At 43.3% G+C, this 19,523-nt stretch overlaps 1 protein-coding gene across 1 annotated transcript in view; it reads right to left on the minus strand.

Annotated features, from left to right (window-relative positions):
• The window catches only part of Ptpn3 (protein tyrosine phosphatase non-receptor type 3), a 149,812-nt gene extending 137,457 nt beyond the window's left edge, over nucleotides 1-12,355 (minus strand). The window contains exon 1 of the mRNA XM_051162301.1: nucleotides 12,276-12,355. Coding sequence (XP_051018258.1) covers nucleotides 12,276-12,324 — 49 coding nt within the window. The 5' untranslated portion in view covers nucleotides 12,325-12,355. The remainder of the gene's footprint in view (nucleotides 1-12,275) is intronic.
• Between the last annotated feature and the right edge of the window lie 7,168 nt (nucleotides 12,356-19,523).

A 19,523-nucleotide genomic window follows, 5' to 3' on the forward strand; every position in this document is an offset into this window, starting at 1 on the left:
CATCCCTGAAAGTCTTACATGTTAAGGAGTCTGATTGAGACACATTCCCCATGCATCAGAACAAGTTCATATTTTAACCATGTTTGTCCATCTCTAAGTCCACACCTGAATTGTGGCTTTCACTTGCCTTCCCAGGTAGGGATACAAGCAAGATGTTATACTAAATGGCTGTACTTCAAAGGCAAAAGTGAGCTTGTACCACCATTGTCAGAATTCTTATTGAAGATGATGTCTGTTGGTAGCAAAGCCTTGAGACAATTTGCTGTGCAAAGTTAGAAAACTACCTAGTTTATTCTTATATAGTTGCTTTTGGTCATGTTTTTTGCACAGGCACCACAGTTTTAGTTCTAAAAAATTACCCTCTGCTGGAGAGATGGCTCAGTGCTTATAAGCATATACTAATCTTCCAGAGGACCTGAGTTTGATTCTGAACAGCCATATCACACAGCTCACAACCGTCTGCAACTCCAAAAATCCCAGTTTCCTTTTAATGAACACTGAGGCATTTAGTCTAAAATTTATGTGACTGCAAAGACTTAGGACAACAAAAGCTAAAGATGGGTAGTTAAGAGGACCACCACCAGTTAGAAACTTGTTTTTTAAAAGCAAACAAACTAAACCTGAGTGTGGTGGTGTATACCTTTAATCCCAGAACTTGGAAGGCAGAGGCAGGTGGATCTCTGTGAGTTTGTGGCCAGTTTGGTCTACAAAGAGAATTCCAGAACATCATTGGCTACATAGTAAGACTCTGTCTCAGAACAAAACAAAACAAACAAACAAACAAAAAACAAAAGCAAAGCAAAGCAAACTAACTGATTTTCATGGTGCCTGCCTTTAATCCCAGTACTTGGGAGGTAGAGTCAGGTGGCTCTCTGTGAGTTTGAGGACGTCTGGTATACATAGTGAGTTCCAGGCTAGACAGAGCTGCAAACTGAGACCCAGCCTAAAGAGTCACCACCAGAAAATTCCTGTCCCCATCCCTGCAAATACCCTAAAGTAATTAAAGCAGGTAGACCACTGAAATTGATTGGAGGGTCCAGCCACAGTCTCACTCATGAGCCACATGTTCTAATAGCAAGCCAGTGGCAGTGCTGATCAGTAAAATGTCAAATGTCATTAAATGAGGTTGAGTCAATTGGGGTTCCAGGAAAAGAGAGAGGTGGGAAGGAAGGAAAGAACTGGATCCTTCAGAACATATACAGACTACATGTCAGATTATAAGTATAAAGACAAAAGTGATTGCTATAATGAAGATTCTGAAGGGAGGGGCTGGAAAGACAGCTCATCAGTTAAGAACACTTGCTGCTCTTGCAGAATGTCTGAGCGCTATTCCCAGAACCCATACCTTTGGGCCACAAATCACCCTTAATCTCAACTTGAGGAGTCACATGCTTCCTTCTGACCTGCACTCAAGTGAACATACCCTGCCCCCCACAATTAAAAATAAAATGAATCTTTAAAAATATTCTAAAATATTCACATACTTGAGGGTCAGTGTCAGCTTTCAGAATAGAATCTAAAGATGCAAAGAAGTACAAACTAACAAAAAGCTGGCTAAGAAACGTCATTAAAGTGAATAACTTCTAATAGCCCAAAGGCCAAACATTGTAAGGCCAAGAAGGGAGACCACAACTTGGTAGAGAATAACTAACGGTACACAGACCTTTGTCGCAGGACTTCTGTATATCATATGTAAAGACCTTTCATGAATCAATAAAAAAAAAAAAATCAGTCCCATAACAAAATAGATTAAAGACCAAAGAGAGATATTCAAATGGTCAGTGTATAAAGAAGTACTTACCATTACTCATTAGGATTATGCAAATTAAAACTACCCATGGGTCTTCCTCATCATTTACAGTAATTCAAACAATGATGCTGTCGGGTGTTGGAAAGTATACAGAATGACCTGAATTCTCAGACACTGGATGGTCTTAACTAAAGCCAAGTAAGCCTTAGGTCCAAACCATGCCAGTCAGCATGGACGCGGGACATGTTCCTCAGCCCGTATGCACAGAAATAGTTTGCATCACTTACAAAAGCTAAGTGGAACAACCCAGATGTTTGTCAACAGCAGTGTACAAGTGTGACACTCATCTGTGGAATGCCACTACCGATGACAAAGAAAGACAAGCCACTGCTATCACAACAAGGAGGGTGCATGCCACAGACCACTCAGTCTGTGCTTCCGTTTATATGAGGCTTCGAACTAGGCATCTGGGGTTGGAGGGAGAGTTTTGGGTGTCATTGGCTGGGGAAGGAGCCTTCTGCAAGAATGGATCTGATCTATTCTAAATTTCTTTTTATTTCCTTTTTTTTTTTTTTTAAGAGACCGGGTCTCTTTGTGTAGTAGAACACTCAAACTCATGCCCCTCTTGCTTCTAGAACGCTGAGTTGATGGGTGTGGGCCACCATGTCTGGGGCCTGGGTTTAGTCTTCATTTGGATTCAGGTGCCCACAGTCTACACATGATCTCCAGGTATTAGAGTGAATTCCATTTGCAACTGAGCTCAATATTGGTGCATGCTGCGTTTGTTAGTCTTTACGATTTCCTTCTAGTCTCTTTCGCCTCCTCTTAAGTATGAGAATAGGGGATATATCTTCTGATCCTGTTGGTTTGATTGGTTCTACTTCCTCATGTATTAATTCTCTAAGTCACCCTTGGCTGAGGATATTCTGGACTTTAGAAATCTGTCAAGCTTACAATGATGGCGATGCAGTCAGTCACCGCCTTCCTTCACTGTGGGGAGGGCATGTAGGTTCTAGTAGGTCTCTATTAGTATGGAGAGTCCTAGCTCCCTGGGTGCCCTGCACCTGTACCCTGCACCCTACCTGGGATAGATGCTGCATTTCTCTGAGTGGGTAAAGAGGCTGGAGGGCAGGCAAGCTTGGCCGTGCCGGCAGCCCTGGGTTCCGAAGCTTGTGCTTCTTAGAAATCCAAAGTTCTCCTTCTACCCAGGTCATCAAAATCACAAAGTCTGGGTGGGCCATCAGTCTGCTTTCGCCCGTCTTCTAGTTCCTCGTGGCTAGAGGCTGAGAGTGACTGTCCCAGAGAATGCCCCAGTTAACTTCCTGGACAACCACTGAGATTTCTTCATCCCTGTTGGCTGTCAGTTGGCATTTCCCCAGTTTCAGGTAGGCTGCTGGCACACTGTTTTTTTTTAACGTAGCCCAGTCTGGTTTGGAGCTCATGATCCTGTTGCCTCGGTTGTTGCCAGTGTTGCTGGGATTTATAGGCATGTGCCACCACACCCAGCCTTGCCTTTAAAATGTTTTAATTGTAAAACACAGAGCAAGGAGTCTGCCATCCTAACCATCTGTGACTATGCAGGTCAGTTGTGTCTAAATTCATTAGTACACACCCAGCCTGTAAAGTTCATTATTACACACCCGGCTGTAAAGCTCTTCATTTTGCACAACTGAAGCTCTGTATTCATGAAACAACTTCAAGTCAGGTTTAAAACATTTTCTTTTGAGATGTAGTTTAGGTTGGCCTTGAACTCCAAATCCTTCTACCTTCAGCCCATGTGCAGTGCGGTAGGATCACAGGTGTGTACCACCGTGCCTGTTCTTATTTTATTTTTGTTTAACTTATTATTTGTTTATTTACATTCATTTTTTGTTTAACTTGCTATTGTGTGTGTGCATGGGTGTGCATGCGGAGGTCAGAGAGCAATTGTGAGGCATTGTTTCTGTCTTTCCGCCTTTTACATAGGTCCGGGGACTGAGCTTCGGTTGCCAGACTTGTGGGGTAAGCCCTTCAGAAGGTGACCTACTGAGCCATCTCATCAGCCCTTTAGTGGATTTTTTTTTTTCCTGAGGCAGGGTTTCTCTGTGTAGCCCTGGCTTTCCTGAAACTCACTCTGAAGACCAGGGTGTCATGGAACTCAGAGATCTGCCTGCCTCTGCCTCCCGAGTGCTGGGGTTAAAGGCTTGTGCTACCACTGCCTGGCTTTTTAATGGGGTTTTAAAGCACCTTTTTGCGGGGGGAGGGGGGATTCAAGATTGGTAGATGCATGTGTTTGTGTGGCATTTAAAAAACTTCATTATAATAAAATATATGAAATATAACATAAACTGTATGAAATGTACAGCTCCAGCCTTTATAGGCAGTTTATATGCACAGTTCTGTGCACCCGAGGTGCTGTGCAACCGTCAACACAAACCAGGCTTCCAGTCTCCCCTCCTCAGACTTCCTGCTTCCTTCTTCCCCCCTCCTCAGCCTGAATTTTGAGATTCTGTGCTTATCCAACACATCTCCAACCCCTACTCCAGATGCCAATCATGTGTGTGTGTGTGTGTGTGTGTGTGTGTGTGTGTGTGTGTATGTGTGTATGTGTGTGTGTGTATCCTCCTTCTTTGAGAGTCTGAAGGTTATACCATTGTTGTATAAACCTCCTGTCCTTTGGACCTAACAGCTGAGTGTACCCAGCATCTTTTCTTGGGTTAGCTCTTGCACATCTGAGTTGCTCATGTGTTTTCACCATTGTGAACAATGCTGCTAAGGACAGGGGAACACAAATGTGTTTTCATGTCTCCATTTGGAAATTTTTAGGGGAATAAAAGTAGTCACTAGATCATATGGTGATTCCAGTTTTAGGTTTGTTTTTTTTTTTTTTTTTTTTGGTTTGGCTTTTTGAGACAGAATTTCTATGTGTAGGCCTGGCTGTTCTTAAACTCCTTATGTAGTCCAGGCTGGCCTCAATCTCAGAGATCTACCTACCTCTGCCTCCTGCGTGCTGGGAGTAAAGGCGTGCTTTATTATACCTGGCTACCTAGTTAAAGCTTTTTAAAGGAACTACTGGGTTTTATTGAAGCAGCATCGTTTTATATTCTCACATGTGGTGTACAAGAATTCCACATTTTTTATGTCTTTTGGCACCAGTTGTTATTTTCTGTTTGTTTTAATGAAACAATTGACACCTGTGTGCGTATGCGTACTTGTTTGTGGTGAGAGAGTGCATGTGGTTGATATTAAGTCTTTCTTAATTGGTCTCCACCTTATTACTTAAAATTTTTTTTTTTTGCTTGTTCCCGTATGGGTCTCTCAGTGTATATGCTATGTGAGTATTGGTACCCATGGAAGACAAAAGAGGGTGTCAGATCCCCTGGAGCTAGAGTTAGAGGCAGATGTGAGGCACTCAGAGTGGCAATTAGGAATGGAACTTGCAGCTTTTGGGAGAGTAGCAAGAGCTCTTCACGGCTCAGCCATCACTTCAACTCCTCCACTTAAGTTTTCCAAACAGGGTCTCTCTTGAGCTTAGCTCTTCAGCTAGACTGGCTGGCCAGCGAACTCCAGGAGTCAGTCATCCTGTCTCTGTCACCCGATGGCTGGGGTTACAGCTATGTGCCAGCATAGCTGGCTTTTTATATGGGTTAGGGGCATCTGAACTCAGAACCGCCTGCTTGCATAGCAAACGCTTCCCCTCTGAGCCGTTTCCCCACCAGCCACTGTTTTAATGAATGTAGGCTCTTGTGCCTCTGGACTCCGTAGATTCACTCTTTACTATGCTGTAGCTTTCTTTCACACGCACACACAAAGGTTTTCCATTGTGATGAAGTTGAGTGAAGATCCGCCCCCCTGCCCCCCTTTTGTTTTTTATGTCTTATATAAGAAAGCCAAAGTCAAGTCATGAAACCTTCTGGTATTTTCTACTCTGTATACTTCCTCTATACAACTCCTACTAGTATCCGAATATCTGCTACTTATGAGTAACTACCCAGTTCCCTACCCTGCCACTGGGCATGCATGTTTAAAACCTGGCTATTTTGTTATGAATCCAGACTTTAGATTCTGCTGTCTGGTAAAAGGCTAAGACAAATGAGGACGGTCAGAAAAGTGACCATGACAGGCTGGAGTGACAGCTTAATGGTTAACAGCGCATGCTTCTTTTTCAGAGGACTCTAGTTCTCAGCACTCATGCCCAATGGCTCCCAAACACCGAGAACTCGGGCTTGGAGCGACCCGGTGCCTCTTCAGGACTCTGCAAGTACTTGCCATGTGTGCAGAACCTCCACCTGCTACTGCCACCCATATACATGATTAAAAATAAACTACATTTTAAAAAGAAGCGAAGGAAGAAAGGACGCGGGTGGGTGGGTAGGGGAACCAGGAATGTCACTCTGGTCATATTGAAAGGGGCCCTGGGACTGACAGAATGGCAGAGTGCCTGGAACCCAGTGACCTTGTTCAAAGCCTTGGTTTGTATTTTGTTCTGCTAGTGCTAGCTGGGTGGGCTTGGCTGAATAATACAGCTTCCTTATGCTTAGCTTTCATGTTTCCTTATCTTTAAAATGGGAATAATGATGCTCTCGGGTTTTTTTTCTTGTAAGAACGAAAGATAATGCATGCAAGCCTCTCGCCCTTAGAAATTGGGACCTGTAATTGTTAGTTCCATTGTGCGAGACAGGTTATCTCCCACCACATCCTCTGTTCAGCCTGGAGCTTGTGAGCATCTTTAGAGACTAGCCTGGACCATCTTCCTCCCTGTATCCAAAACCTTAGCCTAGGACATGGAGGACCCCAGGAGGGTTTGTTTATTGAATGATTTGAAAAAGAAAAGGAAAAAAAAAAATCCTCCTACAGCCTGACTGAAAATTACAAGGAAGAAAGGACAGAGTGGGGGTGGGGTGGGGGGTAGAGGGTAGGGGAACTAGGAACATCACTCTGGTCATACTGAAAGGAGCCCTGGGACTGACAGAATGGCAGAATGTGGTCACAGTACACATTCACAATCAGAAGAGTTCAAGAACTCACTTGAATTTTTGCTCTTTAAGCATACAGGCAACCTTCCATATTGACAGAGCATTGGTTCCAGGACCTGTCCAGACACCCAGCTCCTGAGTGTTCAAGTCCCTCACATACAGTGCTTTAGTATATGCATGTGACATATGCAGTATTCCTTTGTACTCCAACTACATACATAGAATACCTAATACACGGCCAGTGCTATGTTAACACCCTGAGGTGTGGCTTCAAAACTAATGCAAGGGGGAAGTCTGTTAGTGGCCAGTATAGTTGCATACTTTTCCTGAATACTTTTGATTGGTCATTGAGTCTGCAGACACGGACGGAGCCTTAGGACCCTGCTAATGGGAAACCTGTGGCCAGTAAGCTGTGGTTATGGCGGGTGCCTGTGTTTTCCTCTACATCATGGGTGGCAGATGCTCTTCCCTCCTCTTCATGGCTCTGTCATCTTTTCACTTTCCAAATGAGGCCGAGTCTGTGCCTGAGGACGTGCTTTGGTAAAGAGTTTTGTGGTACTGGAAGCCAGGTGCCTAGAAGTTCTGGTTTTGTCACTGAGAATGCAGAAAAACCCATTGGGCCTTGGTTTTCTTGCACAATAAGGGGAAACTGGTAGACAAAATCACCATTACGAGACTAGGGTCTGGATTCCACCTGCACGTTGACTCAGTTGATTCTACTAGGACATATTGAGGGCAGATCAAAGTTTTACTCTGTCTTCATTCAGAAAATTATAAAAGAAATTATTTTATTTATTTATTTATATGTGCACCTCTTTTGCTGTGTATATGCACATATGTGTGCAGGTACCCACGGAGGCCAGAAGAAGGCGTCAGATTCCCTATGGCTGGAATTATAGGCAATTGTGAGTTGCTCAATGTGGGTGCCAGGAACCCAGTCTTCTGAAAGGAGCAAGGGCTCTTAACAGTTGTAGCATCTCTCCAGCCTCTTGTTCAGCTTTGACTTTGTATAAACAACTAATCTAACTGGTGAATTTTTTTTTCTTTTGTGACAGAATTTATTGTGTGTGGCTGTCCTGGACTTGCTTTGCAGACCAGTCTGGCCTCGAACTCACAGAGATCTGCCTGCCTATGCTTCCCTGACTGCTGGGATTATAGGTGCTCAGTTCTAACTGGCGATTTTTAACAAAGCCAGGGTGTATGATTTTCAATATGCAAATGTGACCCAACTTGACATGTTAACTTTGCATCTGAGCTCTTCTTCCAAGCCTATTTTATGACTGCAGTTTGTTCTCATCAAAAATAGGTTTGCTGCTTTGGTGAGGTGTTTGTGCTGGGACACGTTTTTTTTATGAGTAATCTACACAGGAAGAGGAAGTAGGTTAATTTGGATGCCAAAGCTGGTAGGATGTGCAAAATGATGGGTTTATGCTGTTTTAAAAATCAGTTTGGAAAGTTCTTTTCCCCTCCGCCCTATCTAGTATTTCTGAATTTGAATTTGGCAGAGGGTGTTTCTAGTTACTTAGCTGAAAAATGATCTGGCAGGGCTTTTATATCTAGAATGTTCTTTGTGATCTGTCACTGGGCCAGCGGCCTTCATGTATTGCTTCTGTGAATCCATCTTCTTACTTGTCAGCCCTCTACTCAAATGTTCAGGGCAAACCATGGATCTGACCTCTTACTTGAAGGACTTTATTGGCTGTTCCTCTGCCCTTAGGATCAAACCCAAAGTCTTTCTGGCTTGAAAAGAACTGATCCTCTTTTGATGCTAGCAGTTAGCATCCACACTCCCCACAGCTTCTTTAGACACCCCCCCACCCGCCTTTGCCTATCTTTTTCTTTCTTTCTTTCCAATTGGAATAAAAATTCACATATCCTAGAACTAACCATGTGTCTTAGGGCTCCTGTTGCTGTGATGAAATACCATGACCAAAGCAACTTAGGGAGGAAAAGGTTTTCTTGGCTATGGCTTCCACTTCTCTGTTCATCATCAAAGGAAGTCAGGACAGGAACTTCAAAAAAGGAAGCAACATGGAGGCCGGTGCTGATGCAGAGGCCATGGAGTACAGTAGTAACTGGCTTGCTCCTCATGGCTTCGTCCACCTACTTTCTTATAGAACCCAGGACCACCAGCCCACCGTATCACCAATGAGAAAAATGACCCCCAGGCTTGCCTTAGGGAGGTATTTTTTTTTCAGTTGAGGCCTTCTCCTCTCCAATGACTCTAGCTTGTGCCAAGTTGGCATTAAAGTGGCCAGCTTTGTGTCAGATGAATCCATTCTCTGGCATTTAGTTCATTTACAATACTATTCTGTCAACCTAAGAGGGTCTAGAATCCATTAGGGGGCCAGCCTCTGTTTGTGATGGCGTTTTAGTCTGGGCTAACTGAGGTTTGAAAAACCCTCCTAAATGTGGGTTGGGGGCTAGGACTGAATAAAAAGGAATTGAGCTACGTGTCAGCATCCATTGCTCTCCGCTCCTGCCACCATGTCCTTCAAGCCATGACACACTAGACCCCAGAGCTGTGAGTCAAGGCAGCAAACCCTTTCCTCCCTCAAGTACTATTTTGTCACAGCAAAAAGTGTTAAAACAACTGCAGTCTAGTTTCTGGAGAGTTTCATCACCCTCAAAAGAAATCATGTTCTAAGAACGCCCCCCCCGCCAAGTCTGTCTCCCAGCAGTAAGTAATTTATGTTCGGCCTATGGGTTTGCCTGTTCTGGACACTGTGTATACATGGAATCATATGTGCTGTTCAGACTTTTGAGTCTGGGCTCTGTTGCTTAGCCTAATGTTTTCAAATTTCATCCATTTGGCTACAGGTCGCAGAGCCCTGTTCTCTCAACGGTCGAGTGATGTACCTCTGCATCAACAGTTCACATCTGATTTATCCATCAACCCACCAGTGGGCATTTGAGTTATCTTTATCTTTTGGCTAGTGTGAGTGCATGTACATCCACATGTGTTTGAGCGCCCATTTTATATTCTTTGAGATATAATGTATAGCTATCCCTGGCCTCGCTGGCTCAGAGGGTAATTCTATAGCCATGTCATGAAAGACCTACCAGACTATTTACTTCTCTTCTCTGTTCCCATAACAGTATGTTCAAGAGAATGTATGTCATAGTAAACTAAGGAGATATCTTTAGTAGCAACAGATTTTATAGATATTTGGGGACTGGGATTGAGTCTGGAATTCATGTGCCAACCTCTAGTACCTGGTACAGGGGGCTTCACAAGCAAGATGTTCAATAATTGCTTGTGGGATTGAATTGGCTCTAGGTGTGTGAGTGTGTGTGTGTGTGTGTGTGTGTGTGTGTGTGTGTGTGTGTGTGTAATCCATAATTCAAACTCAAGATCCATCTCCTTTTCTATTTTTAAGGCAAGGTCTCTCACTGGCTAGGACTTAGGCTACGTTGGCTACCCATTGAGCCCAAGAATCTGCCTGTCTCAGCCTTGCCATCCCTGGGATTAAAAACATGCACTGCCATGATAACTTAAAGAAAATGTGTCTTGTGGAGACCTGGTCTGTTCTTCACTGCTTACATGGCGAGCACTTCAATAGTGGGGCTATCTCTCCAGCCCACCAACAGTTTTATTTTTAAGGAAGAGGTGGGGAGCCTTTGTGGGGAGGCTTTGGAATTTGAGAGATAACTCAGGTAGGAAGAGGGAGCAAGTTTGTCCAGGACAACCTCTCCCACTCCTTTGAACAAAGAGAAAGCAAGACCTTTGTGGGAGCGTTAGTTAACATGCTCCCAAGCTTTTGCTATTGGTTTGCCTTTAACTCGTGATTTTCTAGGGAATCACATTCTTCTGTCAAATGAAAAGACGAGATATTTCAGTGATACATAGCTCCTTTTTGTTGCTTTATACAGTAGAAACATGATTTGAGAAATATGAACTGAGGCTAAAGAGATGGCTCAGGGACCAGGAGCAGTTGTTGCTCTTGCAGAGACATTGGGCTGGTTCATGACTCTCCATAACTCTGGTTCCAGGGCATTGATAATGTTCTTTGGAACTCTGAGGGCCCAGGGCACACATGTAGGGCATATACACACGTGCAGGCAAAATACCATATACATAAAGTAATAGAAATAAATAAAAAATTCAAGAAAACACAAAGTTTTAGGTGAAGCCTTGCAAGGCTGCAAAGTGTACTTGATGAAGAGAGAGCAGAGGTGAGGGGAAAGGGAAGGCAGGGCAGGGGCGTAAGCTTGGCCTGATTCTTTGCATCCCACGAACTTCAGCAAAAGTCCAAGACTTTGAGTCCCCTGTGTATTCTGAGCCTTTCAAAGATGAAGAAAGCTAATAGACACAGGTTTATATTGTTCTTCAGAAATACATTTTTGAAGCAGTACAGGGGTCTTTAAGATTGAAATAGCAGGGATGGAGAGATGGCTCAGCGGTTGACAATACTGGCTGTTCTTCCAAAGGACCCGAGTTTAGTTCCCAGCACCCACATGAAGGCTTACAATGATCTATGACTCCAGGTCCAGGACAATCTATTGCCTTCTTCTGGCTTCTTTAAGCATCCAGCACACAGGTCCACATACATACATGCAGGCAACACATTCATGCACACAAAACAAATATATATATTTTTAAAAAGATTTAAATAACAACTAAAGAGCTGAGAGTGTGGCTCAGTGGTACATGAAGGGCTGTCCTTGCATGTGTGAGGCCCCAAGTTCCATCCCAACACTGAGGAGTAAATAAATTATATATATATATATATATAATTTACATATGTATATATAATATTATATACATATGTGCAACTTAACAGCAGAATCAGAAAGCTGTCTTGAAATATAGCGAGAAACAATTGTTCTTGGCTAGGAAGGGAGTTCTCTACCCTTTCTTCAACTTTATATATTAAAAATGGAAAGAACTATGAAACATCTTTTAGTAAGAACTGAATGGATTCCTGACCCATGAGAGCATTTCCTGTGAAAATACCCGACTGTACCAAGGCTCAGCCCAGGAGTGGGCAGGCCCTGTCTTGTCCTGTGCCTGGTTCCTTTGCTTTCTCTGTCTCTCCTGACATTGTCTCTTTGCTCCTGAATAAGGGCTTAGCAGAGTCCCCACCCCACCCCACCCCACCCCAGCAGTGGCCGCTGCTGACCTTTCACTTCCCCTGGCCTGCTTGGCTTCTTGACTCCCACTGAGGGGCATGGACGAGGCCATTTCTGGAATGATCCTGCCTGAACCTCAAACTCTCCTCTGTTTATCCAGCAGACACACAGATGTCTGAATTACCACGAACATGGGACATAGCGCTGGTGGTTACAGAGTGAACGCAGTTCCTAGTCCACTGATAGCCTTCCTTTTTAAAATTTTTGTGGGAGCTCTTCCAGGATGCAGTCCTGCAACTTTTATTTTTAAAAGTCAGCTCTTGAGCCCTGGCTCTACCTTTTCACAAGAGGGCCCGATGATGAAAACAGAAAGAGATTCCAAGATTAATTAATATCCCTTAGATTTTACTTCCTCAACATTGGCTCTCCCCTTCAAAATGGGAACAAACGAAGAACACACACTACCCCCATTCCCTCCACTTCTCAAGGGAACTCACGGTTGTCCTCAGGTGGCCCACGTGGCGGTAACCCCTCTTGCTCCACCATGATGCTGTTGGCCCGTTGGTGATTAGAAAGCTGTAATCCTTTAACTGGGCTTCAGAAAAGTTCCGGTCGGGTCTGTTCTGCAAACCCCGGGAGCCGTCTCAGAAGTCTCGCCTCCATCGGCTTCCAAGCGCCAAATGTTACAGGATTATTTTCTTCTGGGTAAACCTGTGAAACAGGTCCCAGGGCTCCAGTTCGTGTGTCAGAGTTTTTAATTGATTCTTCACCAGGTCTATCCACCCCATAATAGTAGTGCTGTGTGTAGGACATGTTTTACAGGAATAGTCACCCGGAGCTTAATTTGTTGTCGCATAGCAGACAGACTGTTTCACAATGCAAATAAATTTGTGTTGCGCCCTGATGATTGTGCTCGAGGGAGAGCGCTTTACTGAGCTAAGTGCAGCCAGTGAGGTCGGTGCCATGTGACCACTGCTTCTTGCCAGTCCTGAGGAAAGAACAGTTCAGTAGAAAAGAGCAGTGTTAGGGGTCTAGGCCACCAGACAGGGGTGATCTAACATAAAGCACCGTATACGTTCTCTTGTTTAATCTTCCTGATAACATTTGTTTGTTTGCTTTTCGAGACAGGGTTTCTCTGTGTAGCCTAGGTTGTCCTGGACTCTTTGTAGACTCCCTTGAACTCACAGGGATCCACTTGTTTCTGCCTCCCCAAGTGCTGGGATTACAGACATGCATCACCACACCTGGCTTCCTGATAACATTGTAAAGAGGACAGAATGGCCCATTTATTTTATTTTATTTTTTAATTTTAAAAATTATTTTATTTTTGTATATATACATTTATATTATTACACATATATACAATAGATTACCTATGGCAAGAAGAACCATGACACAATCAGGAATTATATAACTGTTATATCCTTAGTGTTTTGGCTATTTGTATTTGATAACCTTGAAGAAGACATCTTTCCTATCTTGGTGCATCTAAATGTCTGAATGTAAATCAGTCTCCATCACATATTGTCATTATTAACTTAGATCAACTATCTAGACCTAAAAACATCTTAGCTGCTAAACAATTAAGGTTCATTGTAAAACTAAGCTACCTGGTCTTCAATTCCCTCAGAGACTTGAGGAGTAAACTTGATTATCTGAGTATGCTTGGGGTGCAGGTTAGTAGCTTTCCAAATGAAAAGATGACAGAGACAGTTTTCTACCTGAATAGTCACCCAAAACTCTCTATAATGTTGGAGTATCTTTTTCAGCCTTCTGGCCCAATATATCTAACAGACATATTTGTGGGGCAGGAACTAGTGAGGACTTGCTAACCCTGTCTTGGCAGAGTTTGGAGAATGGCCCATTTTAGAAGTAAGAATACTGACACCCAAAGAGGTTCATGCCTTGTTCAAGGAAACACAGCTAGTAAGTGGCCAGTAACGCTAAATAGCAGATGCTCTAGTTAGTAATCACCACAGTCCTTGGCCAGTAACTAAGATTATGCCATAAGTCCTGGCTTTTCACATGGGTGTTTGGGGTGGGGCTGTGGTCTCCCACTTTCTCTGCAGCTAAAGGTCTATTACAACTTTTCTAATTTCCTGTGTATTTCCTCTACCAATTGCTGAGAAAGAAACACCGACTGAGCATTTATCTATTTCTCACGTTTCATACATTTTAGAGACTTTAAACATTTTATGTGTATGGGTGTGTTTGTAGTTGTTGTTGTTTTTTGTCTGTGTGTATGTACATGGACCATGTGCCTACAGTGCCCTAGGAGGCCAGAAGAGGGCATAAGACCCCCTTGAATTCGAGTTACAAATAGACATGAGCCACCATGAAGATGCTAGGAATTGAACTGGTCATTTGGAATGTTGAGTAAATGATGCAAACTAACTTTTAAATGGACAGCATCATACTAAAACCTTTACAATTTTGTACCCAGGACCTCACTGGACCTTCTCTACCTTTGTAAGGGCTAAATGGGCTATTCCCATGTGGCTTATAAAACAAGCCTGAGTTGGTGGCCTTGCCTCGGCATTGTTATGTGGTAAGCAATGAAAAATAATCTGAATTTTTATTCCTGTAACTACGAAAAATCCTGAAAGAAATATATCCGTGATAGAGCAGATCCTTCTTTCAGGATCCTGTCATGTTCTGTCCCCCTTTCCTTCCCATTTGTTCTATCCATCCATCCATCCATCTTCTCACCTACCTACCATCCTACCCATCCATCCATCTACCCACCTGCCCACTCACCTACTCACCTACTCATCCATCCATCCATCCGCTTATCCATCCATCCATCCACTTATCCATCCATCCATCCATCCATCCACTTATCCATCCATCCATCCATCTACGCATGTATGTATGTATGTATATCTCTCTCATCTAATCTAGCTACTCATCCATTTTATCTGTTTATCCATCTTTCACATATTTATCATCCATCCCCTCACTTGCCTGCCTCACATTTACTCTTCCCTTAGTCTAACTCAAATCCTAAATCTCTCAAACTGACATAGTACAGTGTTTAAAAAATAAATATTCTCAATTACTTCCCATTTCATTTTCTATTTCTCTTTTTTTTCCTGTTCTCCCCTTCCTCCTCCTTTTCCTTTCTATTTATCCTTTTCTGACATTTTCAAACCTGGTAACACTCTTTCCCTTTCAACATGAGTAGAACTATTCCTTCATCTGTATAGTACAGCTGGGGAAAGAATGTGGTGAAGACAGAATGTCCAATAGTGTGCTGGGGTGAAGGGTGATGGGTAGGAAAAGGAAGAACCAGAGAAACAGGCGGTGTTTTCCTTAATGAAAAAGAAGGTAAAGGCATATAACTATTTGATAGTATTTTTTTTTTTTTTTGTTCCTTAGCAAACCGTTTTACAAAGAAGGGGAACAGCAGCTTCCTAAAGTCACACAGCTAGCTGTGTGTTAAGTCTGTATTAGTGACACGAGTGTTGTGTTAATTTTTTTTTTATTTTTGAGACAAGATCTTTCTATGTATACTTAGTTGTCTTGAAATTCACAATGTAGACTAAGCTGGCTTTGAACTGAGAAACCTGTCTGCCTCTGCCTTCTAAAAGCTGAGACTAAAGGCTGTGCCACCATCCTCAAAGCTGTGCTTATCCTATTAACAAGTAGGGAGACGTCTGGCTTCTGCGTGAGAAGTGTATTACTTCCTTTTCTCAGTGTTTTGATCAGTCATGTGATGAGAAGGAATTTAAGGGAGGAGGAATTACTTTGGTTCACAATTTGAGGGTGAACCATCATGGCCAAGAAGGCAGTGCTGAGAGCGGCTCTCAGCTGTTGCAGCAGGAATATAAGGCTGTTTATTTACTTCTGGGTACGGTATCTCAGGAGCTATCTGCCTGTCTGCTGCCTTCCCTTCCCTTCCCTTCCCTTCCCTTCCCTTCCTTTCTTCACTTTTAGAGACAGTTTCTTTATACAGCTATAGCTGTCCTGAACCTTTCTCTGTAGAACAGACTAGCATTGAACTCAAATATCCCCCCTGCCTCCGTTTGTCGAGTGCTGGGATTAAAGGATTGCACCACCACTTCCATGCTTTCTCTTTCTTTCTAAAGATTATTTTATTTTTAATATGTGTTGTCCATGTAAGTATATGACTGGGTCCAGGTGCCTGCAGAGGTCACTAGATCCCTTTGAAGCTGGAGTTTCAGGCTATTGTGAGCTGATGTGGATGCTGGGAACTGAACTCAGGTTCTCTGCAAGGGTGGTGGGTGTTCTCAACTGATGAGCCATTTGTCTAACCTATTTCTCTCTCTCTCCTCTTCCTCCTCCTCCTCCTTGTTGTTGTTGTTGTTGTTGTTGTTCTTCTTCTTCTTCTTCTTTTCTCTCTCTCTCTCTCTCTCTCTCTCTCTCTCTCTGGGTTTTAAAGACAGGAATTCTCTGTGTGATCCTGTAGACCAGGCTGGACTCAAACTCAGAGATGGCTTGCCTCTGTTTCCTGAGTGCTAGGGTTAAAGAGCATACCAGCATGCTTGGCTTTTGACAAGGGTTTTGGGCATAGAACTCAGGTCCCTGTGCTTGCATGGCAAGTATTTTGCTAACAGCTTTCTCCACAGCACAAGGTTTATTGTATCTTCCCAATTTTCTGGGTACTTCCTCTACCAATAGCTGGAAACCCTGAATACTCCAACTATGGTTGTGATTTTCTTTTTTGTGTGTGTCGTATATTTTAAAAGTTTGTTTTATGTGACCACAATGTCTTCTTGGTGTAGCCATACAAATGAACTTTTTGTTACTACGTAATATACGTCTTTATACCTGGCAATAAATATTCCTTGCTGTGGTGTCTACTTTGTCAACTTTTAATTAGTGGTTGTTGTGGTGTGTATTTCCTTATCTTAGTTTTATTATATCTGCCTAAAGTGAGGAGTGTGTGTGTGTGTGTGTGTGTGTGTGTGTGTGTGTGTGTGTGTGCGTGTGAGTGCACACATGCATGCCCATGTTCTTGTGTGTAGATATAGGCATGCATGTGTCATGGGGCCTGTCTTACTTAGGGTTTCTATTGCTGTGATGAAACACCATGACCAAAAGTTAGGGAGGAAAGGGCTTGTTTAGCTTATACATCCACACATCAGGACAGGATCTCAAACATTCCAGGTAGCTGGAGGCAGGGGCTGATGGAGAGGCCATGGAGGAGTGCTTACTGGCTTGCTCCCCATGGCTTGCTCAGTCTGCTCCTTTTAGAAATCACTGCCACCAGCCCAGGGATGGCACTTCCCACAACGCATTTAACTAAGAAAGTGCCCTACAGGATCGCCTATAGCATTTTCTCACCTGAGGCTCCCTCTTCTCTGATGACTTCAGCTAGTATCAAGCTGATACAAAACTGTCCATCACAGAGCTTGTATGGAGGTTAGAGGTTAGAGGACAACTTTTGGGTGCCTTTCCTGAGGCAGCCTCTTCGCTGTCTCTTCACTGTTTTCTGAGCCGGACTCCCTAGCCTTCAAGTACTATCCTTCTGTCTCTGCCTCCAGTGTCTCTGTAGCAGGTTCTGGGACTCTGCAACTTGCAGTACTGTTTTTGGCTCTTATCCTGGTTCTGGGGACCTGTACTTGGGTCACTAGGGTTGCACAGTGTGGTGGTTTGGATGAGAAATGTCCCCTGCAGACTCATGTATTTAAATGTGTGGTCCCCAGTTGTTTGGTCCCCAGGTGTTTGGTTATGGAGCCCTTAAGAGATGCAGCCTTGCTAGAGGAAGTATGGTCACTGGGATGCAGCTTTGAAGGCATAAAGCCTTGACCCAATCTCCTGCTCTCCTCTGTGTGGATAAGAATGTGATCAGTCAGATGCTGGTGAGATGGCTGGGCTCACTGGCTGCTCTTGGAGAAGAACTAGATTCAATTCCCAGCACCCACATGGCAGCTCAAAAGCATCTGTGACTCCTGAAGTAGGGGATCAGATGTCCTCTGGTCTCCAAGGACACCAGGCACACATGTTCACACACATACACACACACACGTAAACACATACACACACAGGTAAACACACACACACACACACACACACACACACACACACACACACACACACACACACACGAGCTTCCTGCTCGTGCTGCCTACTGCTATGCAGTCCTTGCCACTGTGAACTCTCTCTCTCTGGAACTATAAGCCAAAATAAACTCTTTCTTCTAAAATGCTGCTTTTGGTAATGGCATTTTATCATAACTACAGAAGAGTAACTAACACACACAGCAAGCACCTATATCCACTGAGCCAAGTCCCTAGCCTCAAAGTATGGTTCTTATAGACAATATGTAGTTGGAGCCTAAAAACAAACAAACAAACAAACAAAAAGCAACAAAACAAATACATGGAGGAGGGTGGGGTGGGAGAGAAAAAACCCAAATATATTTATTGACCATTTATATATAACTTGAGAAGGGTTTTTATGTATACTTGGATATGTGTATACAAGTGCACATGTCCCGTGGTCCTTATGAAAGTCTAAGGGCAGCTTTTGGGAGTTGATTCTCATTTTCCGCCTTCTTGAGGCAGAGTCTCTTGCTGTTTTTGCTAAGCAGTGTGCTCCAGGCCATCTGGACTGGGGACTTCTGGCTGTCTCTCCCATTTTCGTTCCCATCTCACCAGAGGACTGCTGGGATTCCAGACGCACAGTGCTGTATACCACTTTTTAGGGCTTTTTATGTGTGTTTTGGGGATTGAACTCAGGTCATCAGGTTTGCGTGGCAAGCACTTTTTCCCCCATCTGGTCCCGCTCCTCAGACTTTTTACATTTAATGCAATTATTGATATACTTGAATTAATTCCACTATTTTATTACTTTCTGTTGACCTTGGTTTTCTTTCTTTCCTGTCTCCCTCAGATTAGATAAACTTAATATCCTGTTTTAATCAGCTTTTGTCTATGATTCTGTAATTTTTTTGTGCATGCGTTTTTTATTACTTCCTCAGTACAGCCTACATACCTACCATTTTGTTTTATTTTATTTTTTACAGAGCTGAGGTCTAAATATAGAATGCCATAGAAGTGCAGCAAGTACTTTAGCCCCAAGCTACATCCTTAGCTCCACACCTACAAATTCATAATCCACCTCGAGTTAACATTTTACAAAAGCAGGTAAAATGTGGCAACCTTAGAACAGTGCAGCTGCTTCCCCTACAGAGCAAGCTTGCGTTTATTACGTCTATATGGTGCCAGATCCCACCGGACTGTACTAAATGTTTCCGCTTCCAACAGTCAGAGGTCAAAGGACAACTCGTATGTAGGTTCCAGGAGCTGACCCAGGTTGTCAGGCTTGGCAGCAGATGACTTTACCTGCGCAGCCATCTTGCTGCTCCCACCTTTTCATTTTCCATTTTTGATATTTTCATTATTTATTACCATTTTTGTGCCATTATTGTTTTTTTTTTGTGTGTGTCATTATTGTTACAGGGACCATGTAGGAGGAGGATGCATCAGGAAGCTGAATGTGGGAAAACACATGGGATTCATAGAGCAGTTTAGGTTCAAGTGGCTTCACTGTTTATAAAGGTCATGACCCTGAACTTAGCCTCCTTTAATCTCAGTTTCCTCAGTGAGACAGTGGAGCTAATGATAGTACTTGCTGCAGAGAATTACTGCATTAAGGAAGACAATGCTAATAAACGATTTTGCACAGTGTTTGAAACTTAGGGACTTAACACATGGCAGTTACCGATGTGCTGATAGTGGTAATTATTGTTATGATATATAGTGAGACAAAGTCACCGC

The sequence above is a fragment of the Acomys russatus genome, chromosome 2, assembly GCF_903995435.1.
Source record: "Acomys russatus chromosome 2, mAcoRus1.1, whole genome shotgun sequence".
NCBI classification, from domain to species: Eukaryota; Metazoa; Chordata; class Mammalia; order Rodentia; family Muridae; genus Acomys; species Acomys russatus.